This window comes from Tachysurus fulvidraco, chromosome 11 (assembly GCF_022655615.1).
Source record: "Tachysurus fulvidraco isolate hzauxx_2018 chromosome 11, HZAU_PFXX_2.0, whole genome shotgun sequence".
Classification (NCBI taxonomy): Eukaryota; Metazoa; Chordata; class Actinopteri; order Siluriformes; family Bagridae; genus Tachysurus; species Tachysurus fulvidraco.
Window position 1 is genome coordinate 2,387,606 of NC_062528.1, and position 25,163 is coordinate 2,412,768.

The window sequence follows — 25,163 nt, forward strand, 5'->3', positions numbered from 1 at the left end:
GTCTCTCGTGCATTGCCCAGCATTTTTCCTTTTTGGTTACGACGAAAAATGGTAGTAGATATATATAAATCTACACATTTAATAAGAGATTGTATATGACAGGATTAGACAAATCAGTTTTTGCAATAAAGATTAAATGGAAACTAAAAATTTAAATCGTTGGACCACATGCGTATCGTGTCGGTCTGAGGCAAAAATCCAGGCGAAAATAACTCAATTCAAGCGCCATGTTTCTCAAATTTTGTTGCTCACACAAATTGGAAATAAATGTTTGCATGCTGTTTTGCATGAACATAGGGTAAGAGGTAGAAAGTTCAAAATATAACGCTCACTCTACCATTTTAACAACCGGCATTGTACTGCGATACATTTGGGCTAAAAAACAAACAAACAAAAACTAGATTATACATTCAGGGGAAAAAATATTGAGTCGTTATTAAATAACATTAAAGAGTTGCTTGATATGACAAAAAATGTATATGAGTCATGAATCATAAATGAAAAGTAAAAAAGAATTAGGTTTACAATCTCAGTTGGCAGTTGGGTTTGTTTTCACATAAAAGGATTTTTCCTGCTTAGCACTTGAGTTATACACATAAAAAAAAAATAAAAAAAATTAAAAAGCAGCAGATGGAAAGAACACGCTAAATGCTAACAGTTAATTTTACCTCATGGCAGTAAGCTCCACCCCTTTAACCTTGAGCCTGTCTATGGTTGGCCAATGGAAAGGCTAGACATGAGAATTCCCGCTCTTTTCAGTGAATCAGATTATTTAACTCATCTTGCGAACAAGAGTCGATTCTAAAACGACTCATTGGGCAATTGCTCTTCTTTGCCCAAATATAGCTATAATTATTCTAAATGAGCAAAATAAATTTGTGCTGCATCATATAAAATCTATTTAAATAATTGTAAACTCAAAAACGAATTCACCCCCTGTGAATCAACTCAATGTCCAACAAAATGAGTTGAATCAAAAAGCTGACTCTTTGTTTTGCAAATCACCTAAAGATGTGAAAAATATCTGCCTACTATCAATTTCCAAGCATAAAACAAACGTGGGTGTTTAAACTTCATGATTATTATCCCAGAATAGTGCAAAACATGGGTTTTTAGGTTCACACAAGTGTGTGTGTGTGTGTGTGTGTGTGTCTTTAGACAGACGAATGTGATTACAGTTATCCTTTCTTGTCCTACCGTATCTTTGATTCTACATTCCGTTATATCGGGATATATTGTGTAGTTTAATTAAATCTCTTTTAGGTTTTCTGCACGTTGTAGTGATCGGTGTTATTTTTTATTAAAAGAAAAAGACAATTATGAAAATATAGAGCGTCTTTGTCTCCTGAAATCCTCACAAACCACCGCACAGACTAAAAAGAGTCATACAACAAGTCATTGTGATATGAAGTATGCGGCTGAATGACCTAAAGCGAGTAAATTAAAACAAGGCCGTTCCAAAGCATTTTCTCCGAACACAGGCACCAGGAACATAAGATTAAAATCAGAGTTAGACAGATTGTAGGCATTTTAGCATCTCTGCTACACAGAACTGCCATTTTTTGTTGTTGTTTTTTTTTTAAGAGAAAAGAAACTCCTTTAAGTGGAGACAAAGTGTGAAACATAATAAAACTTCCTTTTATAACAACCAACACAGAATCCGTGCTTGGCCACAAGCTCTGTGGTTTAATTCTCCATCAACAGCCATGGCACAGATTGTTAAAAGGCATAAGCAGTTGGATAGGAAGCCATTGTCCTCCCCAGCTCTTTGGTTTATCGGCGTTCCCAGCTGAGGACAAGGCCGTAAACTCAGGTCTGGGTGTGAATGGAGCGATCTGACCTGTTAGACGAAGAGGGGTTGGTCTCGAGTTGTTTTATTTTTTTTTAAGAAAGCTTTAACTATACGAAGGACCTTTGGAAAAACACTTCTGATTTTTACCTGCTCAGCATGTAGAGCATCTGACCAGGATCATCAGTAAAGACACTGTGAAAGAACAAACATGTTACTGGGATCCAGGGCTGGGTGACATTTCTAAAACAAACTGGCAGCAATACATTAGATTTATTAATTGTTAAAATAATTAATATTTAATATTTCTAAGGTGTTGCCACCAAACACTCAAAAGGACATACAGAAAATAGACACACGCACCTGTAAGGAATTAAACTAACTAGCTGTCTGTTATTAAAACAAGTTACAAAAACATCACAATACTCTAAGAGGAAGCGGGGGCGTGGTTAAGCGGCAATTTTTGTGAATGAAGACCAGAAATGACGGGAACAAGCGGTAAGAATAACACACCTGTGTTTAAATGAAGTAATAATTGTTCTCTGTTGCAGTGCGCGGTGGCAGGTTAAAGTGAGAACCGAGAGAAAGTGTGAGTAATTAAAACGATAAAATATGAATCAAATATAAAAGCGCATTTGAGTTTACAAATCTGCGTCCAATATTTTTCGGTCCTAAACCCTCTGAACTACAGCACCATGTACAAATGTAGCTACAAAATCTATCATACATGTAACATTCATAAGATCCCGGTTTTGCTAAGAACTCTGCATGCAGATAATAAGGTTAATAAATATACTGCAATACGAACATCATACGCGTTAGCTCAGCTAACGTGCATGTCGGTGTGCTGTCTGACTGGTCAGAAGTTAGCAAAGGTTTATATTAATCAGCTGTTGTTCTAATACATGAATGTTTCTAATAACAGCTCATTCACTGGGACTTTTGAGACAGGACGCTAAACAAAACCGGTTATATAATTACTGATATCGGCGATCATTTCAGTCATTTGGTTTATTTAACGTTTATGGAATGAGTCTCCAGTGTCAGCCACATATACACACCAGCTTGACGTCTTCAGGATAGAGTTTACACGTTGCCATTTCTCAACACTGAGACTGCTAAATGAAGCAGCTTTTCAAAATCAATCAATCAATCATAATAATACATACATTTCTGGAAGTCTGAAAGCTTTTACAAACAAAATATAATCACTTTAACGACAATGTTTCTGTTTATTGTCTTTTGTGAAATGCCTTGTATTTATTGTTTGTCTCGTCCTACACTGTCTCACACTGTACACCAGGTTGCGCAGATGCACTTTATATATCTAGGACTAACTTACTAAGTCCTTAACTCTGTCTTTGTTCTATGTAGCACCACAGTCCTCGAGAAACATTGTCTCATTTCACTGTGTACTGCAACATCTATATACAGCTGAAATGACAATAAAAGCTTCTTGACTCTTGACTTGTGCAGTGCACAAAATCCATTGATATTTCGTCAGAACTTTTCTATTCCATCGGGTTCAGGGATACTGGTTGTTTTTGAACCAGATTTGGTCATAAAAAAAAAAAATCATCTGTACTGCATGTTTAACACACTCACCCATCACCCCAGTGATAGAAAGCTCTGTCCTGGTAGAAGAGACAGAGGAACAGCCACACGCTGATGGTCTCAACCCAGAAAACCACAAACAGCAGCCAGACTGAGGACAGCAGCAGTTCACACACCATCCTGACGACCTAAAAACAAAAATATAGACATTCAATTCATTAAGTAAAGCCTTATTAGGGAAATTGTTTTAAGGTGGACTAATGAAAAGCCACGTGAACATGCTGTAAATTGCATATAAAAATCATTACAAAATCCAAAGCAGTTAAAACAATGTCTGTATAAAAATAAATTGAAGTATAAACTCACAGCTTAGAGACTTTACACCTTTTCTGGTCCTTTTGTTGTTGTTGTTGTTTTTTTAAACTCACCTCTTTCGTTATGGCTTATTCAAGACTTCTAACCACCAAAAAACGTGTTAAACGTGAGAAGAGTATAAAAAACACACCGAGTGGAGATTTCTAGAGCAATCATGGATCAAGCTACAAAATGCTAATCCAGGCGTATTATTAGCCTTACACACAGAAAACTAGCTTGTTTAGCTAACAAATTAGCTTTAGAAACACAATAAAATAAACATTAAGGCGATGCTAATACAAATATTCGGGTAAGGAAAGCAGGTACGATATCATCCGAAATATTTCTATTGAAAAACGAATCAAGTGTTTTATTGGGATGAGCTTAGAGGCTTAGCTTTAGCTTTCTTAGTCGAAAACAAAACAATGCGGGTTCTTCTTCGTTGGTACATTTACCGGATGTCGGATTTAATTTCTTAAAAAATTCTTTTTATATAATTTTATTTATCAGATTTAAGTCATATTTAGTGCATTTGTATTACCTTTATGTAAAGAAAAAATACAATTAGTTTATTAAAACGTCAATATAATTATATTGCTCTAGAATGAAAATTTACTTTATAACTTTACGCACAACCTATTGACCAATCGGTGGCCCTTTTACTCAAATTCAACCAATCAGATAACTACAAAGAGCGCCGTAGAAGCAGGATTTTTTAAAGGTGCAAAAAAACGATACCACACAGACTCCCCCAACCGAGAGGAGGCACTGTTTAATCGATTCTTTCCCTGTTTTTTGTCGTAGCCAGTCAGATAATCAAACATCAAAAAAGTGTTTTCAAGTGATTTAAACACGTCCTTTTTGTTTCTGTAATATTATATAACACAAGAAACAAATAAGTGTAGTCTTTATCCATCGGGTGCAATTGTGTTTCCATAGAAAAATATAGAACACAACGTGTTGCTAGTTAGCTACGCAGCTGATGCAGATAGCGTCATCGGCTGTGTGCTAAATTACTCCCTACTCCCTACTCCTTATGTAGTGTAACAATGGCTTCCGTAGCATATCTAGGGCACTTGATATCTATATTAGAGTTAAATCGGATACAGCCGGTATTCTTCATGCTTGGGTGCTGTGTTTGTTTTAACAGACAGGAGAGTTTTTTGACGATTTCTCACAACAGATAAATGGTACGTACATTAAAAAATATAACTTTAACAGTACATCGTTTATTCGGCTAAGATTCGTGACATAGAAAAGGATAAATTAGATTGTATTAGTTTGTTGAGCAATAACAGGAAGCTGTCTGGTTTAGCCAGCTAGCTATCTAGCTAGTGTTAATGATTTGTTGTAAAAAAAAAAAAAAAAAAAATTGATATTCTGATTTTTATAGCCAAAAAATAATTATAAAAATATAAAAATCCCAGTGTTTGTTAAATACATTAGTATGAGTGAGGAAAAACTTACATAGACAGCAAAAGTTTTGCTTTGGTGTTAATGAACCATGTCCACTTTAGTTCTCTTTTTCCTTTTGTATTTATTGTTTGTTTGTTTGTTTTTAGAAAGAAAGCATCGACAGTTGAGGAAAAAGCAACTCCCACTCCAAAACTATCCAGTGAACTTGTCATAAATGTTTGAGAGACCTGAATTTGTTTCAGAATGTCATCCACCTTTAATAGTTAGTGTAGACACAGAAGTCTAAAATCTGATGAACGATGTCAACCGAAGATGCAGGGGATCGTGGGAAAGAACGGGAACGGGGCGCCCGTCCCAAAGTGCGTCAGAGCCGGTCCGAGGAACGGCAGGACGGAGGGAGGCGGAAAGGAGGCAGGGGTAAACGGAAAGGTCGCTTGGCTCACGAAGCCATATCTGACCGGCCAGTCAGTGACGGCTTTGAATACGGTGATCTCTTAAATGGGCTGGAACCCAGAAACGGAAGTTCTTCGTTCCGTGAGCGCCGGTGGCGTCAAGTCCTCAGCTCACCCGCATCCTCGTTGACAGAGAAAGTATCAGCCAGGATATCTCAAAACACTCCAAGCGATGATCAGACAGTGCCGGAGACCAGCAGCAAGTCTTCCAGTGGCAGTCGTACCCTCAGGCAGAAGATTCAGGATGCTGTAGGTCAGTGCTTTCCCATCAAGACCCACAGTGGACCTTCCGCCTCAGAGCAGGGCATCCCAGTATCTCCTGTCCCAGCTTCTTCCCGGCGAAAGATCCATCTAAGTGAACTCATGCTGGACAGCTGCCCATTTCCACCTGGCTCAGAGCTTGCCCAGAAATGGAACCTGATCAAGCAGCATACCGCTCCTATTTCCCAACCACCCATACTTGACACTCTTTCTGGCACTGGAGCGTCGATGTCAGTGGGCACTATTTCTGCAGCTACCGTAGTCGAGGATGAGGATGACCGCTTACGAGAGAGGCGGAGAATCAGCATCGAACAAGGTGTCGACCCGCCACCCAATGCACAGATCCATACGTTTGAGGTGACTGCACAAATCAACCCACTGTACAAGCTCGGGCCCAAGTTGGCACACGGAATGAACGAGTTGGCTGGAGATGACCGGGCCACTCTACAGCAACAGCAGCACATGCTGCAGAGGCAACAGCAACACCACCAAATGCTTCTCCAGAGCTGCTTGGACACCCTAGACGAGGTTGTCGCATCTTCCTCGGGATCTGCCCCATCCTTCTCTACCGAATCCCATCCGGATTCAGATTCCTCCTCATCATCTCCGTGTTCCATGACGAGAGGGTCTCTGGTAACAGCAGAGCACTTCAAACCTCCAGATGGCCACCATCGTGCCCACACACAGATTGACTACATCCACTGTTTGGTGCCTGATCTCCTCCAGATCACCAACCTGCCGTGTTACTGGGGGGTCATGGATCGCTATGAGGCCGAGACACTCCTAGAAGGCAAGCCTGAAGGAACATTCCTTCTTCGTGACTCAGCTCAAGAGGACTACTTGTTCTCTGTTAGCTTCCGGCGCTACGGACGGTCTCTGCATGCCCGTATCGAGCAGTGGAACCACAACTTCAGCTTTGATGTACACGACCCCAGCGTGTTCCATGCACCTACGGTCACAGGCTTGCTGGAACACTACAAGGACCCCAACTCATGTATGTTCTTTGAGCCGTTACTCTCAAACCCCATCCATCGCACTCGGCCATTCAGCCTCCAGCACATTTGTCGTGCCGTCATCAGCAGCTGCACCACATATGATGGCATCAGTGCCCTGCCTATCCCCAATGCCCTCAAGGAGCACCTGAAGGAATATCATTACAAGCAGAGGGTTCGTGTACGGAGACTTGACACTGGGTGGGAGGTGAAAACCTCGGTGTGTGATTTTTGCTAACTTCTACCATGGCCAGTAAAAACTGTCAGCTAATTCAGCACTCCTAATGCAAGCATGCTAACTGCAATGCGAGCAGGAAAATCTTCCGTTTTAAATGAAAGCATTTAAATTTCTTCAGTATAAAACCATGGTAATCCTAGCTTGTATGAACCACTGATCCACAGAACCAAATCATTGTTAATCTGACAAACACTGTACCACTTGATTACTAATTTATACCACATGCAGTGTAAACTAGCACTTTGTGGGTAGAATCAAAACCCAAGTGTTCTAATGCTAATCCAGGGAAGAACTGCGATAAACTTCAGAACCGCCACTAGCACTGACAAACTAGCAACTCCTAGCATGCTAACGCATGCTAACACTAACAACTGCACGACGTGGTTGCCAACCGATACCATGACAAGTTAAACTATAGTGATAGAGCTAGCATGAATCAACCATTGCATGTCAGTCTAGCACATTAAAATGCTAAGCTGTTTTAATGACAACATTGCATTTCAACTGGCCTTGAAATGATATTATGATGTTTCAGAGCTATTTGTGCGTGCCTTGTGTATATAAGCAAAATGTTACACTCATGGGGTGGGGCATGGATAAACCCCTGTTAACCCTGGCTAGCATGTTGCAGATTGCTATGAAATAAACCAGTTAGCGTATTCACACCAATCAAATGGCTTTGAATTATTGTTAACATAAAAAGCTAGCTAACTAACCAATAAACCTGTAATTAAGTCCAGGTAGCCGATTCTTTAGCTTACAGCTTTGGGTAATTTGATGGATTTGGTAAAATAATTCAACTCAACACATGTACCTAGATTTCTATCGGGTGAAAAAAAGGTTATTTCAAGGAATATCCTAAAAAAAAAAAAAAAGTGCCACTTATGTCCAAGGACCAGTGGTTTATGTCTAGTAGTTTAAAAGCTTAAATCACAAAGAGTAATATCAGATTCTTAGTTGCTGTCGATGTCCAATGAGTAATACCTTAAAGAAAATCTTGTCTCAGATTGCAAACGATGACAAAATACTTCACATTAAAGCTTTGCCCCACCTCTAAACAGCATCCCATTGTAGAATTGTGGGCATGAGACAATATCTATACAACAACCAATTATTTGTTACGTTTCACCTACCAGTTCCACATACCGGCTCACGTTTAGCCCCTGAATTTCTGTTACATCATGAAGTCAATATTCTGCAGAACATTCCAGACCTGCTGATAAATCTTCATATTTTGTCCTGCTGTAACAAAACATTCAGTTTGTTACATCTTTCGAGGATGAATGTAGAACATTTTAAAGATATTCAACTGTGGATGAATGAAGTTTACAACACAAGTTAATGACTGTAGCAGTTTTGTACAATTTCTAGAAGAAAGCAAAAGGAGTTGTGCTTCACCTTGAGGGCTAGTGCTGCCTTTACTTGCCTGGAACTCCATATTTGAAGGTTATTGTATGCACTATTCCCTTACACATGTCTCGGCATAAATAAATAACCAGCAGCATTGATTAGACATGTCTAGAATAATCATACTGGGCTTGTTGGCATCATAATTTTTGATGTATCCTATGCCTGATTATTGGCACATGCCTAGCAAGGGTTAATATGATTAATCTGATATAATTATTTATTTATGGAAAGCTTCCAAACCTGCTGTATACACACACACACACACGCACACACACTGTACACACAATGAGATGCTCTCTTCAGAGTCTTAAGAACTGTATAACAACTGTATTTATTGTTAGTGTTTTATTCTTGTTTTGAAATTGCCTGAATTTTTATTTTATTTTTATTTGGATGGTGGCAGTTTGTGATGAGAACATTTCACTGCAAAACTTTCTAAAGCTTTGAGCTGCATATGTGAGCTTGCTAAATGCAACAGCATACAAATGAAGTTTCAAGTTTGGTGCTCTGGGTTAATATCGTTTTTTGGGGTTTTTTTTAATGCGCCTTCTGTTGAATCCCCTGCACTATCCAAAATGTCTTGACTTTTTTTTTTATTTGAATGCAATTTGCTACATGACTAATGGTTGAGACTCTTGAGTAATGTAGACATCGGCCGTCTCACACGCTTTGCATCTTAAAATGGTAAAAAGCAAAGAAAAAGGCAATTAAAGCCCTTAAACTGGCGGCGAAATAGAATCTAAAACAGTTCGCTGGTATGTATTCATTTAGCTAGTTAGCTCATTTGCTAGGTGAAAGGTTTGGGAGAAATCTGAGGGGGAAAAAAATAGATAGATGTGCTCAAGCTTTTGGACTAGCTAGCTAACTGCCAACGTGTTGTCTCTATATTTCAAAGGCAATTGATTAAACTATAACTTTTAGAATATTTATATAATATAGTTAGCTATGCTAGCTATTTGGCACCTCATATAGGTTTGCTATGGTTTGTTTTTGATTTTCGTAATGAATTTGAGTCATACAAAGGAGCCAACGAAGGCGCATCGATCAACTGGAACACCAGTTAAAAATATTTATTTTCTTATTTAAATGCTATTTTAATTTTGCTGTTTCACTTGCTTTCCAGTCCTTTGTGTTATTTTGGGACCACAATGAACATCTGCTGAACAAATAAACACACTAACTTTGAATATTACCGTGTTTTGGTTTTTTAAACATTGGTATTTATTTCATTTATTTGATAGTTAACACATATTGGCTCTGATTATTAAAAAAAAAAATAAAACAAAATAGATAAACTCCTAAAAACCACACAATAAACTCCTTTTGTGACACCTTTATAGGTTAAAATTAGATAAAAATCGGTGTTTATTCCTCTTTTTTAGATATATATAATCATTCAATAAGTTAATAAAAATCTGCACAAAAGCAGATTAACTGTGTTAGCTTGTATGCTATTCTATGCTATTAGCTATTAGCGTCAGGCTTCTGTCAGATTTGGCGCGTAGAAGTCGCTGCCTGATCAGAAATGCGCGTGCGCAACATTTCCACGCATGCGCACTTCTGCTCAGGCGGTGACTTCGGTTGCCACGGTTTCCATATTCCGACGCTACCGGGTGTTGTTGACATGAGAGCTAATTAGCTTAGCAGAAAAGATCATGTGATGATAACAGCTTTTTGTTTTTTATTGTTTTTATTTACACATCATGTGTATGGGATGTCTGATAGTCTAAGTGAGACGAACTAAAGCACATTTGTGGCATTTTGACGGTTGGACAAAAAGGTTTGTGGCGAAACGTCAGGCTTTTTTTTCCTGTAAACGCGATTATTTACACCAGTGTAAACATTATGTTTACATTTGCTCAGGTTCCTGAGCGCTAAAGTAGCTAATTAGCGGTTTATAATGTTTGTAAATATTTGTCATGGCAGCTAACTGACAAACGTTGTTACGGTTGTCTTGCAGATGCTAACAAGCTAGCTAGCTAGCTGATTATCTAACTAGCCGTTCGATAAAAAAAGCACAGAGGATTATATATTTATAAACATAACGCATTTATAACGATTTGCTACGTTTTACGTTCACTTGTTGCTCCTTTTGTACTTTTCCTACTGCAAGCTTTCTAATTTAAGCTAAAAAGCCTTCCGAGTGTTAAATTGATTAACCGTATTGCGTTTCGATGAAAAACATCTAACTATTAAGTTGAGTGTGTTAACAAAAATCACTCACACTAACCTCAACAGTGGGTCTTTTAATTACTGATCTGTTGTTCGTGAACGAGTCGACTCCCTAACGGTTTTTTTCTTTTAAGCGTTTTTAACTAAGAAAGAAAGATATCATTAAATGCGTCTTTTTTGTTGTTAATATATGCGTGTTCAATAGTTTTTTCAATATCTCCAACAATTACAATGACAAACATGGTGTCCAGATGTTTAAAATAATCTAATGAATCATCTGTGTCGAATATGAGTTGTTCGGCACAGAATAGGGATTCGGAGTCGATTCTAGTTTAGACATGTGTGTGTGACGGGATCATTATGATCCGTCTGTATATTTGATTGTTTTTGTTAATACAAAAATGCAAAGTATAATGTATGAATAATTTTTTTGACAGGACAGAAGGTAATTGCATAACCGCTTATTTGTTATTATGTTCAAATACATTTAGAAGTCAGCATGAGTGCATCTGCCCTGAAAATAGGAGACCAGCTGATCCTGGAAGAGGATTATGATGAGAACTACATTCCGTCTGAACAAGGTAACAAGGCCTGACAGGGACATAATTAAAGTCCTGTAGTTTTACACCATCCTACACGGCTGAGCAAATCACACACTCATATCTAAAAACATTGTTTGGCCCAGTAATGTCATTTATATCACAACAGTTTTATAAAATAGCCTAAAGACCGATCAGCTGTCTTTATTTTTTAGTCATGTAGTTAAATTCGAAATGTGAAATAACATTAATATTGGCATTTGTTGTATGCATGCTCTGATATGGCCTCTAAAATAAGGGACTACTACAGTGTTGTCGAAATAAAACAACAGGACTTGCGTACAGCTGATTGAAGCTAGAGATCTAGATTATTGTGCATGATTCTTGTTCATTGATCTCCTCACTATTCTTGCTTCTCCCTCATCAGAAATACATGAATATGCCCGAGAGATCGGAATCGACCCTGAGCGGGAGCCAGAGCTCCTGTGGTTGGCTCGAGAGGGCATTGTTGCCCCTCTACCTGCAGAATGGAAGCCCTGGTTGGAAAAGTTCTACACACAAACATAAAAGAATCCTGTTATGGTTAAAAGAAAGAAAGAATAAAGTGTGTGGGTTTTTTTTTCACAGTCAGGATGTGACCGGAGATGTTTACTACTTCAACTTCACCACTGGTCAGTCCACGTGGGACCATCCATGTGACGAGCAGTACCGCCGCCTTGTGACTCAGGAGAGGGAGCGCAGTTCAGGCTCTGCTCATGTCAGGACTGACAAGGAAAAGAAGAAGAAGAAAGAGAAGAAGGAGAAGAAAAAGGAGAAAAAAAAGAGCGAACCAGATGGTCCGAAAGCACCCGGAGTGAGTTTGTGCACTGTGTCTCTGTGTGTGCCTTGTTTAATGTTTAGGTAGTTCTAAGATTGGAAAAACTTTATGTAGCACTCGTTCTTATCCCCATCCAGTCAGTCACAAACCTCTGTTAGTTTTTGACTCCACCCCTGTCTTTACACACACACCCACCAAAGTTCTCAGTGCTTAAAGCAGGCCTGCTGTTTATCAGCTAACCTGTCATTGGCTTAGCCTGCTGTCCGTCACTAGAAAGAGAAGCGTGCGCAGTCCCAGGCGTAGCCAGAACCAGAGGTAAAGAGATAGTCAGGTGGAAAGGAGAAATAAGTCCTTATAGTGGCAGCAGAGAGGAAGATGAAAGTGACTGGCTCCTCCAGCTGTGATCCTTTAGTCTGATTTTATCCACATGATCACCTGTCATCTAAGGTGATCCCTTCTTCACAGGGGAGGAGATGAGGAGGGTGAGAGGAGGATGCATGGAAAGCTACTGTAGTAGGCCTACCATTAAAAAATCTAGCAAATATCTTAACTGAAACATACATCATAGCTGAAAGAATGTAAAAAGCCTTTAAGAATGAAATGTGATTGAACTCTCTCTCTTTCTCTCTCTCTCTCTCTCTCTCTCTCTCTCTCTCTCTCTCTCTCTCTCTCTCTCTCTCTCTCTCTCTCTCTCTCTCACTCTCACACACTAAGCCTCTGGGTCCTCTTGCTCCTCTCAGAAGTGTGTGTGACACTGCGGTTCCAGCACTCCGTGGTTCCTTGGGCAGCTCCTCCGGCCCACAACTGAAAACTCCACTAGGGGTAATCAACAATGTATTAGGGCTAAAAGGACACACATTAAAGCACCTAAAATCACATTAACGCATTAGAAGAATACAAAAAATGCAAAATAAGTTAAAAAACCCAGGAATCTGTAGCTTTTATTTTGATAATGTTCATCAAACTAATTTGCCTCCAACATGCAACCCCTGAGACTATGTGCACATTTCATAGGGCTCCGGGATGAGCTCCGGGTTGCATAGGGGACGTCAAGAGGAGCGTCCATCTCTGGCCCCGCCCACACGTTATTCCGATGACGAGGAGGAAGTGCGGGAAAAGATCTCCATTCCTCCGGTTGGTGCCTTCATCACTCCTCGAATGTCAGACGCACTACAATAAAATCGAGATCAGCGATGTCCTTGATTTCTTAATACCAACTAGATTTCTTTTTTTGGTATCGTTAACAGTCGTGTGTGTATACGTTTGCTATGTGTGTGTGTGTAGAGTTCGCGTGGTACCTCGCGCCTACTACAGAATCTCCACTTCGACTTGGATGCTCTGGGAGCAGGACTGCAGTACGAGGTAACTTAAAAAAATAAATAAACGTTAATTCCACACAAGAATTATACCATGCAGTATGATGTAACATCTAACTTAGTAGATCTAAAAAAGAATTGTAACAAATGTACAAATCTGGTGTGGCATGTTTGTGTTAATTTGTGTGTGTGTGTGTGTGTGTGTGTGTGTAGGACAGTGAGGTGAGCAGAACAGCTCCGGCTGAGGAGAAAACCGAACCAGAGCTTCAAGATCTTGCACTGTCAGGAGAAATCAGTGGCAACCCTCCATCTCCATCTCAGGTAGCTTCAGTTTTTTATTTTATAAAGCTCCCGTTTATTAAATCGATATGATCTAGAAACAAGAGTGAAACAGATAAACAGAAAGAGTGAGAAGCAGAGAAGACGTTTAAAATTTACTTGAAGCCCCTTCTCCTCTTGACTCAAGGATGCTTCTGGTCTGGACACCATGACGTTAGGAGTGTGTGTGTGTGTGTGTGTGTGTGTGTGTGTGTGTGTGTGTGTGTGTGGCTGTGTGTGTTATTTGAAGCAGTCCAATTAATCGTGTCATCTTTTTTGTTAAGAAGCAGTCTTTCTCACTCACTCACTCTCTCTCTCTCTCACTCACTCTCTCTCTCTCATACACACACACACACACACACACACACACACACAATGTCCCGTTTGCTAATAATTTTGTCATTCTCTCCTCCATGGCTTCTGCATCCTCGGAAACGTGTGAGTGTGTCTTGCATGTGTCTTCACCCGTCTTATAATGTTCTCAACCTTTCTATCTTTCCTCCGTATCCCCGTCTCTTATTACTCCTCCCCATCCACCACTATAAAGGACTCACTACGAGGGCGTCGTCTCTCCCCCAAGCAGCTAGGGGGCAGCAGAGATTGCAGCAGCGCTGACGTTTTCCCTCCAAGTCGGCAGGGTGAGAGTTTTGTCGAAGACGAATTAATCCCATTAGAGGCGGAGACTGAAGAACGAACAGGGAGTGAAGAAGACGAGGTAGAGCTGGAAAGGCAAAGTGAGAGGGATGAGGAAATGATCAAACAGTTGGACAGAGAGACAAAGAGTGACGTGGAGATGCCGAAAGCAAGGGATGAGTTGGAGGAGAGCGAAACACCAAACAGCGATGAGATAATGGAGAGATACATAGATCAGGTGTATTCCGGAGAGGAAGAGGAGCAGAGTGAGAGGGATGAAGAGCAAACGAGGGAAGAAGGAGAAAACAACTGTGTCATACGGAATGAGATCGTAGAAGAGCAGGAGGAAATGGAGCTCAGTAATAGAGTCGGACAGGAGAAAGCGATAGTGGAGAGACGCAGAAGTAGTTCAGAAGGAAAGAGAGATGAAGCAGATGCAGGTAGAAGCGAGGGAGAGGAGAAAACGAGTTTGAAGCACACTGAGGAAGACGAGGGGAACTACAACGATTCGAAGGCAACAAAGATGTCTGAGAGCGAGGATGAAGAGATCGAACGATTAGAGAGCACAAGAGAAAACGCTGACACGCTGCTCCAGCAGACAGGCATGCTGGGAAAAAAACGGCTATCTCGCTGTGATCGACTTCCCAGTGAGGTACGCAGTGTGACCTTTGACCCCTCGGCTCAAGCACGCACGCTTTTTAGATGCCTGTAAGCTTGAGTGCTGTCCTAAGGGCTCATCCATCCACCTGTTCATGCGATGAGATGACCATTAATCTCTCCATTAATCTCTCCAGCTCACTAATCCTCCCATCGAGTACCCCATCTCTCCGTTTATCTCTCCTTCATACATTTATATCTAAACGGATGTCAGTCCATCCGTCTGGTGCGTGGTGCGGGGGTCTACCCATCGTAACGGCTTTCACTCTTTCCACGCCACCCTTTTTTGTTCCCTCTGTCCTAAAAACTGTCTATCACGTAGACGTCACGATGACACACGTCCTACAATACCTCGTATGAGCGTGAGCTGCCTCGCCCCGCAGGGTGCGGCCAGCAATGCGAGTCTCAGTGACACTAGCGGCCATGGCGTGTGCCACTCCAGGCGAGGTCGTGCGCCATTGGGGAAAGCGGGCTTTCAGGATGGTTTTGGTGTGGTAGTGACGTGGTTCAGCTAGTTACGCATTCTTACGCATTACCACGTGTGTTACGTGCTCGCGCGGTGACTGGGGTGTGACTGAGTGGGATCGTTGTCCGTGGGTTGTAGGTTTCGCTCCGTTCGATTGTGTTGCGAGGTTTTGATATGTCACGCATGTTTGCCATGTGGTTTGTGTTGTGCAAATTTGTGAGGTTGTGTTGGTTCGCTTATTTTGGGGTTGGGGGCGTGTGGCGTTCAGCTGGTGCATGGTCACGTGACACCGGGTGACCGAATCGAATATGTCCGGTTTTCTGGGGGTCCTGCGTGCTTTCTGGTGCCTTTCCTTTAATGAAACTGTGAGGTGCACTGTTTGTCTCAGTTCAGGCATTCCATGTCATCACTTGTCGCATGTAGTGCCAAAATTATTCTTTGATTTTCTGCCTTATTATTCCTGAGGGCCGGGCCTCACTACGGCGCCGTCACGTGACTTGACCCAAGATGGGGGGTGGGGGTGGACACCCAGGGTGAGATGTTGGGGGGGGAGGGGGACTGTGGGGTTCAGTCCCCTCATTGTGCTGAGTGTTTTGATATGTCAGAAGTCCATGTTGTGCAAATTTTACATTTTCACGTGACCTCACGTGACGTAACATGACGTGACCAGAATACCCGTGGGGCAGTTCCCCTCATTGTGCTGAGTGTTTTGATATGTCACATGTCCATGTTGTGCAAATTTTTAATTTTCACGTGACACGTGATGTGACCAGAATACCCGTGGGGAGGTTCCCCTCAATGTGCTGAATGTTTTGATATGTCACATGTCCATGTTGTGCAATTTTTTTATTTTGCTTGTTTTGGGGCGGGGCTACACGTGACGTCACGTGACGTGACCAGAATACCAGTGGGGCAGTTTCCCTCATTGTTCTGAGTGTTTTCATATGTCACATGTCCATGTTGTGCAAATTTTACATTTTCATGTGACCTCATGTGACCTCACGTGACATAACGTGATGTGACCAGAATACCCGTGGAGCAGTTCCCCTCATTGTGCTGAGTGTTTTGATATGTCACATGTCCATGTTGTGCAAACTTTTGATTTCGCTTGTTTTGGGGCGGGACTACACCTGACATCACGTGACGTGACCAGAATACCCGTGGGGCAGTATCCTTCATTGTGCTGAGTGTTTTGATATGTCACATGTCCATGTTGTGCAAACTTTTGATTTCGCTTGTTTTGGGGCGGGACTACACCTGACGTCACATGACGTGACCAGAATACCCGTGGGGCAGTATCCCTCATTGTGCGGAGTGTTTTGATATGTCACATGTCCATGTTGTGCAAATTTTTGATTTCGCTTGTTTTGGGGCGGGACTACATGTGACGTCACGTGACGTGACCAGAATACCCGTGGGGCAGTATCCCTCATTGTGCGGAGTGTTTTGATATGTCACATGTCCATGTTGTGCAAATTTTTGATTTCGCTTGTTTTGGGGGCTGGGCTACACGTGACGTCACGTGACGTGACCAGAATACCCATGGGGCAGTTCCCCTCATTGTGCTGAGTGTTTTGATATGTCACATGTCCATGTTGTGCAAATTTTTAATTTCACTTGTTTTGGGGGCGGGGCTACACGTGACGTCATGTGGTGTCGAGTGACGTTACCAGAATACACGGTGGGGTGCCAATACTTTTGGCAAAAAGTGGCTACTGAGGGTTTGGACATTTCATGTCAATACTGCAGTCATTATGGGATTCTACTTATTATAATGCATAGAACAGTACATGCAATTCTTAATGTTGGATGTATTGTGTGTGTGAGAGCTTAGTGGACTTTTCGGAATTCCCTATTCAAGTCTATGGGATGTTCGATCATCGACTACAGGAAAACTGAAAATTCCGTCGGAACTCCGAAATAAAAACTTTGTCCGGAGTAAGGTCCTAAAGAACCTGTCCGAGTTCGATGTAAATCGCTCGAAAACTTGCCGAGTTATAAACCTCAAAAGTTTATAATGGGAGTCGATGGGGAAAAAGGCCACTTTCAGCTTCCGTACCGGGAATGCCGGAATTCCGATCGCTTAGAAAAATAGAAGCAACAAACTTCAGACCAGGGTCTACGACATATCCGAATTTGGTGCATGTGGCTCGAACGCCCTAGGCCGCATTTTTTTAAATAAATTTTTGTCTAAGAATAATAATAACTAGATTTGTAAAGTTCGTCGGGACAAACTTTGATGTTGTCTTTGACGGTGCAAGAATTCGCAAAGGCCGGTGCATTTTGGAGGCGAGTGGAGAAAAAGATTGTGAAAGCTACTGGACCGCTAGGGTGCCGATACTTTTGGAGGTGAGCGGACATGAGCATGTGACGTAATCCGAATACCCGTGAGGTATTTCCCCTCATTGTGTCCCCTCATGTTTTGATATGTCACATGTCCATGTTGTGCAAATTTTCTATTTCGCTTGATTTGGGGGCAGGGCTGCACGTGACGTCATGTGACGTGACCAGAATACCCGTGGGGCAGTTCCCCTCATTGTGCTGAGTGTTTTGATATGTCACATATCCATGTTGTGCAAATTTTTAATTTTCACCTGACACATGATGTGACCAGAATACCCGTGGGGAAGTTCCCCTCAATGTGCTGAATGTTTTGATATGTCACATGTCCATGTTGTGCAAATTTTTGATTTTGCTTGTTTTGGGGGCGGGGGCTACACGAGACGTTAGGTGACGTGACCAGAATACCCGTGGGGCAGTTCCCCTCAATGTGCTGAGTGTTTTGATATGTCACATGTCCATGTTGTGCAAATTATTGATTTCGCATGTTTTGGGGCGGGGCTACACGTGACGTCACGTGACGTGACCAGAATACCCGTGGGGCAGTTTCCATCGTTGTGCTGAGTGTTTTGATATGTCACATGTCCATGTTGTGCAAATTTTAAATTTTGCTTGTTTTGGGGGCGGGGCTACATGTGACATCACGTGACGTCACGTGACCAGAATACCCGTGGGGCAGTTCCCCTCAATGTGCTGAGTGTTTTGATATGTCACGTGTCCATTTTATCCAAATTTTTGATTTCGCTTGTTTTGGGGGCGTGGCTACACGTGACCTCACGTGCGTCACGTGCGTGACCATAATACCCACTATTCAAGTCTATGGGATGTTCGATCGTCGACTACGGGAAAACCGAGAAATTCCATCGGAACTCTGAAATAAAAATTTGGTCCGGAGTAATGGTCCTAAGAACCTGCCGAGTTCGGGTAAATCGCTCTAGGCAAAACTGCAGATTACAAACCTCAGAAGTTTATAGTATAGAGCGCCTATGGGAAAAAAGGCAGAAGCCATTTGATGCTCCGACCACGGACATGCCAGAAGTCCGATGCTAGCTTAGAACATATAGAAGCAACAAACTTCAGACAGGTCTACGACCTATCAGGATTGGTGCATGTGTGGCTCGACGCCTAGCCGCCTGTTTCTAAATAAATGTGTTGTCTGAGAAGAATAATAACTAGATTGTAACGTTCGTCGCGACAAACTTGATGTTGGCTTTGACGTGCACGTAATCGCAAAGGCCGGGACATTTGGAGGCGAGTGGACAGTAAGATTGTGAAGCTACTGGACCGCTAGGGTGCCAATACTTTTGATGGTGAGCGACATGAGCATGTGACGTGACCACAGACAACCGTGGGGAGTTTCCCTCATTGTGCTGAGTGTTTTGATATGTCACATGTCCATGTTGTGCAAATTTTGATTTCGCTTGTTTTGGGGGCGGGGCTACACGTGACCTCACGTGACGTGACCAGAATACCCGTGGGGCAGTTCCCCTCATTGTGCTCAGTGTTTTGATATGTCACAGTCCATGTGTGCAAATTTTTGATTTGCTGGTTTGGGGGCGGCTACACGTGACGTCACGTGAGTGACCAGAATACCCGTGGGCAGTTCCCCTCATTGTGCTGAGTGTTTTGATGTTGTTGATGGTGTGTGTGTGTGTGTGTGTGTGTGTGTGTGTGTATATGTGTGTGTAGCTGTCTGAGGTGCTGCAGGAAGTAAGGGAGGAAGTGCAGCGGGAGCATAGCAGGAAGCTGGATCAGCTTAAAGAGGAGCATCGAAACCAGCTGCAGACCATCAGCGAAATGCACTTGGATGAGGTGTGTGTGTGTGTGTGTGTGTGTGCCTGTGTTTTGTATTTATTGTGTAAAGAGAGGGTCCACAGTGTCCCCATAATTCACTAGTTTACTGGATCCCTTTCCTTTATATGTGCATTAAAGAGAAACTTGTGTAAAACGTGTGTGTAGGAGAGTAAGGAGCGGGAGCGTGTGACGAGAGCACTACAAGAGGAGAGAGCACAACTTCTCACCTCACACACGGCTCAAGTGGAGCAGCTCCGATTGCAGCTGGACACACAGCTCTATGATGTGCGCAGAACACACACTCAGAAGGTAAACACACACACTGTGTTTTCATACCATTTAAACAAGATCTTTTTCATTTTTTGCTAATGTTACTTCCTTCTTTTTTAACAAATTTGTGTGTGTGTGTGTGTGTGTGTGTGTGTGTGTGTGTGTGTGTGTGTGTGTGTGTAGGAAGCCGAAGTGCAGGGGTTGATTGAAAAACTTGAGCTGAAGACCAAAGAACTCAAAATTCAAGATTCAAGACTCCTGGCTCAGGTAGTGTGTGTGTGTGTGTGTGTGTGTGTGTGTGTGTGTGTGTGTGTGAGTGTGTGTGTGTGAGTGTGTGTGAGAGAGAGTGTGTGTGTGCGTGCGTGTGTGTGCGCGTGTGTGCGTGTGTGTGTGCGTGTGAGTGTGCGTGTGAGAGTGCGTGTGCGTGTGCGTGTGAGAGTGCGTGTGCGAGTGCGTGTGCGTGTGCGAGTGCGTGTGCGTGTGAGAGTGCGTGTGAGGTGAGAGTGCGTGTGAGGTGAGAGTGCGTGTGAGGTGAGAGTGCGTGTGAGGTGAGAGTGCGTGTGAGGTGAGAGTGCGTGTGAGGTGAGAGTGCGTGTGAGGTGAGAGTGCGTGTGAGGTGAGAGTGCGTGTGAGGTGAGAGTGCGTGTGAGGTGAGAGTGCGTGTGCGTGCGTGTGTGAGAGTGCGTGTGTGAGTGTGTGCGCGTGTGAGGTGAGAGTGTGTGCGCGTGTGAGGTGAGAGTGTGTGCGCGTGTGAGGTGAGAGTGTGTGCGCGTGTGAGGTGAGAGTGCGTGAGGTGAGAGTGTGTGCGCGTGTGAGGTGAGAGGGGGGACGTTGAGGGGAGTGCGGTGGGGGTGAGAGTGGTGAGGTGGGGAGAGTGGTGCGCGGTGTGAGGTGAGAGTGTGTGCGCGTGTGAGGTGGAGAGTGGTGGGAGGGAGGTGGTGAGGTGAGAGTGTGTGCGCGTGTGTGGTGTGAGTGCGTGAGGTGAGAGTGTGTGCGCGTGTGAGGTGAGAGTGCGTGAGGTGAGAGTGTGTGCGCGTGTGAGGTGAGAGTGTGTGCGCGTGTGAGGTGAGAGGGGGGTAGGCGTGATGAGGTGAGAGTGGTGGGGCGGGGGAGGGGAGAGTGTGTGGCGGGGGAGGGGAGGTGGCGCAGTGGGGGAGGTGAGAGTAGAGGGGAGGGTGGAGAGTGGGGTTGGGGTGTGAGGTGAGAGGGGGGGGCGTGTGAGGGGGGTGGGAGAGGGGTGATGCGGTGGGGGAGAAGGCGGGGGAGGTGAGAGGGGAGACGTGAGTTGAGGTGAGAAAGTGTGTGGAGACTGGTGAGGGGAGAGAGGGTGTGGCGGTGTGAGGGTGAGAGGGTGAGGTGTGAGGTGAGAGTGTGTGCGCGTGTGAGGTGAGAGTGCGTGAGGTGAGAGTGTGTGCGCGTGTGAGGTGAGAGTGCGTGAGGTGTGTGCGAGAGAGCGCGCGTGTGCGAGCGTGCGCGAGAGAGCGCGCGTGTGCGAGAGCGCGCGAGCGTGTGCGAGAGAGCGCGCGTGTGCGAGCATGCGCGAGAGAGCGCGCGTGCGTGTGCTTGTGTGAGTGCGTGTGTGTGTGTGAGTGAGAGATCGGTCTTATATTCTGTTTCTGTTCAGGCAGCAGATTTAGAAAAGAGGCGGAAACAGCTGGACAAGGACGAGAGAGGCTTAGAGGTGGTGTTTATCTTCCTATTGAATCCTTTCCCTTTCATCCTGTTATTTACATTCCTTTCCCTTTTCCTTTCCCTTTTCCTTTCCCTTTTCTTTATTACATTTTGCACCAGTTACCACATTCCACATCCTGCTTCCCCATCATCACTGCACTCTGTCCTGTACATCACTTCATGTTCCACTTTTACAGTGTGTTCTTACCCTTCTAGACTCTTCCACATCTCCTGGAAGAGAGAGAGCGTCTTCTTGCCGATCTGGAGCGAGCGCGACAGGCGAGTGACCGAGAGAAGGAAGAGAGAATGAGAGAGAGGGAGGAGATGGAGAGAGAGCGGAAGAGAGAGTGGGAGGAAAATAGAAGCATGAAAGATGAAAGGGAGAGACTGCAGATCAAAGTGACCCTGCTGCAGGAAAAATGTGATCAACTCACACAAAGAGTCCGGTAAAACACACACACACACACACACACACACACACACACACACACACCCATCACATCAGCATGGGGTGGGGTTATTAAAATAATCTTTGATTAAATGTGTGTGTGTTTGATGTCTGTCAGTGAGTTGGAGCAGAGAGAGAGTGCAGACTGTAAGGAAGAGGAGAAAAAAGAGCAAGAGGACGAGCGAAGGAACAGAGAGAGTGAGGAGTCCCTGCGAGTGGAGGATCTGGAACCTTCTCCATCTCATGGCGCTCACAGCAACATTGAGGAGTATGCCGCCTGTGCTCATCCTTACAACCATCCATTCATCTGTATTCATGCAGCCATGCATCTAAATCTCTCTCTCTCTCTCTCTCTCTCTCTCTCTCTCTCTCTCTCTCTCTCTCTCTCTCTCTCCAGGCTGCGTGACTTCATTTCAAGTGAGAATGTATCTCTGCAGAGAGCAAGGCAGTTTTTAGACCGCCATAACGGCAATCTGAGAGACAGACAGACGATGCTCAAGGCAGCCCGGACCACCCTTCAGGACCCTGCCCCAGGGGGCGTGGCCCATTTACTCCCCGAAACCATCCAGCAGGTGTGTTGATGTAGTCATAACCTTTAAGATTACTGAATGGCTGTTTGATAAGAAACAGGGTTTGGCTATGAAGATGTGTATTTTTAGTTCTTTATTTTTCTTATTTAGGAGGCGAGTCGCTTGGAAGAGCTGAAACAGACTGTGCAGAAGGGTCACAAGCTACTGAGAAAGAAAGAGGAGAGGCTGAGCCAACTGGAGAACTCGCTGGTCGAGGAGGTACATGCGCGCGCACACACACACACACACACACACACTGTTCTGCAGTGCCAATGTATCCAGTCAGTCTGCACTTTCTGGAATGCATAGCATAAAATAACATGAAGCATAACGTATAACATAAGATGGATAAGATAGCAGAACGTACGCACTCAACATGATACTTGTACTCCGTGTTGCCCTGTGTGTGTCTCAGCTGTCCTGTGATGATGCGGAGAGGATGGAGGCAGAGCGAAGAGTCACGTTTGATGTTACAGATTCAGAAGCGAGCAGTGTGTACAGTCAAGTCGGAGCAGGTGAACATAGAAAGCCTAGCCGTTTTTTTAACCCACGCTTATTTTGATACACGTCCAAGCTCGACTCATCGACGACGGCTCCCTCTGTTTCTCTGCGTTTCTCTCTCAGTTCCAGGGAAGGTGCAGCGTTTAGCTGACTCGCTGCAGCAGATCTCCAGCCAGCTGAACATGGTGTTAGGAGCACTGGGATCTCTGACCCCGAAGGCCTCCTCATCCACATCCACATCCTTACCTCGAACCTCCTCGTTTCCTCCTTCTTCGTCCTGGGCGTGGCCTCCGAACACCGCCTCGTCCTCCGGAGCCAAGCAGAACGGCTTCACACACAGCAGCATGAACGGAGTCACGGCACTGCATGGCTCCGATCTGCTGCTCAACTCCAGCTGGAGAAATCTCCTCCCAGGTAGCATGTAAAAATACATGTATACGTAGATACGGTATGTATGTTCATATCGTCATAACGTCTTAATGAGGAACAAATGCAACAGCCATCATTCTCAATTGTAGGGGTTTCCATGGACACCACCTTTTCCACAAGAGCTCACACGGCGCATTCTGGATACATGCCAACAAGGTGCACACACTCGCGCAGACACACACAAGCATGGTGACAGTGTATTATGGTCATCTTGATATGATTTAAATGAGGTAAATGGCGTGTGTGTGTGCGTGTGTGTGCGCGCAGTCTCTCTTCCATGATGCAGTCTAAATCGTCAGAGTTGGACAGACTGAGACTGCAGGGACTAATTGAGGGCAACAAAAGATGGCTGGAGACACGACGGAAAGACATGAATGTGTATCCTTTTACAATCTCTCTCTCACACACACACACACACAACTCATTACATTAGTTTGTATAAATACTAAGAATCCAATTGTTATGTTTTCATAGCATATCTCACTATTTACAGTGTTCGCACAATATAGTGCTTAAGTAACTACTTAATGCCTAATATTTGAAATCACTTAATATGTCTGGAACATTATTGCATATCCACACATCAGCACATGCCTAACATGCAGAAACATTCAGTCTGTTCTCCTTAATTATCGCCCAGACCTCTGTTAACACGCTACCAGGTTCCCCCATCTTCAAATGGTTTGGTCCAACTCAGCTTGGATGAAAACAATCAGATCAGAGTGCACCATTACTGAAGGGGGGGGGGGGTTCAGTAGACATTTATTTGACTGTTAATGTTATATAGGATTTTTAAAAGCAACAAATAGTGACACTAATGAGGTCCTTGAAACACAGAACATTGTGTGTGTGTGTGAGAGAGAGAGAGAAATAGAAAGAGAGAGACAGAGAGGGCGTGAGAGAGGGACACAGAGAGAGACGGAGACAGAGAGACGGAGAGGGAGTGAGAGAGAGAGACAGAGAGGGAGTGAGAGAGAGAGACAGAGAGGGAGTGAGAGAGAGAGACAGGGAGGGAGGGGGAGAGAGAGAGGAGAGGGTAGAGGAAGGAGGGGGGAGAGGAGGGAGGGAGGAGGAGAGAGAGGAGGGAGGAGGCAGGGAGAGGGGAGGGAGGGAGGGAGGGAGAGAGAGGGAGGGGGAGGGAGGGAGGGAGGGAGAGAGAGACACGGAGAGAGAGAGAGAACACGCATCGGATCGAATGACTTCCCTCACAACAGGGAAAGGGTGGATGTGTGTAATTTGGAACAGAACCTCAGACAAACTGAGGCTAATCACAGTTGGACTTGCTAGCTCCAAACCCTGAACTGGGAACCGAACCGAAGACCATGTTGTATGACAAAGTTATTCTTAAAACCTACAGCACAGACTTAATGAAATATTAAGGTACTATAATGTCCATTAATGCGTTTATGATGTGAAGCGGTACACAAAAACAATCGACAATCTCAGGGACACGCCTAGATTTTATAACCAGCACTACAGCAGAACAAGAGATCACCAGCAGCATTTATTTTAAACTCTTAAACAGGAGCGTGTTATGTGTTAAAGTTTACATATTCCTGTTTGTGTAGTTGTGACTTAACAGTTATTTTTGTACAAGCTGAATAAAGCAGTTGTGGTTTGTATAAAATGAGCGCGGCGTGTGTTGGTTTGGGTGACTGGCTTGTGCTCGGTTCTGATTGGACAGAAGGGCTCGATTCCCCGCCCACTTTTCTTTTTTTTTTTTTAGTAAAGATAGCATTATTTTGATGCTTTTTCAC

At 43.7% G+C, this 25,163-nt stretch overlaps 2 protein-coding genes across 3 annotated transcripts; both read left to right on the forward strand.

Annotated features, from left to right (window-relative positions):
- The first annotated feature begins 4,474 nt into the window (after window positions 1-4,474).
- On the forward strand, window positions 4,475-9,653 carry socs9 (suppressor of cytokine signaling 9). 2 transcript variants are annotated; one of them, XM_027138731.2, is made up of 2 exons: window positions 4,475-4,887; window positions 5,260-9,653. In XM_027138731.2, exon 2 carries the CDS (start codon window positions 5,413-5,415, stop codon window positions 7,054-7,056), a length of 1,644 nt encoding a protein of 547 aa, XP_026994532.2. In that variant the 5' UTR covers window positions 4,475-4,887; window positions 5,260-5,412; the 3' UTR covers window positions 7,057-9,653. The 2 variants fall into 2 exon arrangements, with proteins under 2 accessions (XP_026994532.2, XP_047676842.1); XM_047820886.1 differs by having other exon boundaries at window positions 5,264-9,653.
- Window positions 9,654-10,024: 371 nt separating this feature from the next.
- On the forward strand, window positions 10,025-24,366 carry LOC113637859 (centrosomal protein of 164 kDa). The gene is made up of 23 exons (XM_047820887.1): window positions 10,025-10,246; window positions 11,130-11,219; window positions 11,605-11,716; window positions 11,805-12,030; window positions 12,709-12,816; window positions 13,009-13,128; window positions 13,279-13,356; window positions 13,524-13,631; window positions 14,176-14,969; window positions 15,241-15,412; window positions 19,414-19,536; window positions 19,684-19,827; window positions 19,972-20,055; window positions 21,413-21,469; window positions 21,676-21,905; window positions 22,026-22,175; window positions 22,305-22,479; window positions 22,588-22,695; window positions 22,892-22,991; window positions 23,101-23,391; window positions 23,496-23,562; window positions 23,674-23,784; window positions 24,047-24,366. The coding sequence occupies exons 2-23, from the start codon at window positions 11,138-11,140 to the stop codon at window positions 24,141-24,143; spliced, it is 3,537 nt and encodes a 1,178-aa protein (XP_047676843.1). The 5' UTR covers window positions 10,025-10,246; window positions 11,130-11,137; the 3' UTR covers window positions 24,144-24,366.
- The last annotated feature ends 797 nt before the right edge of the window (window positions 24,367-25,163 follow it).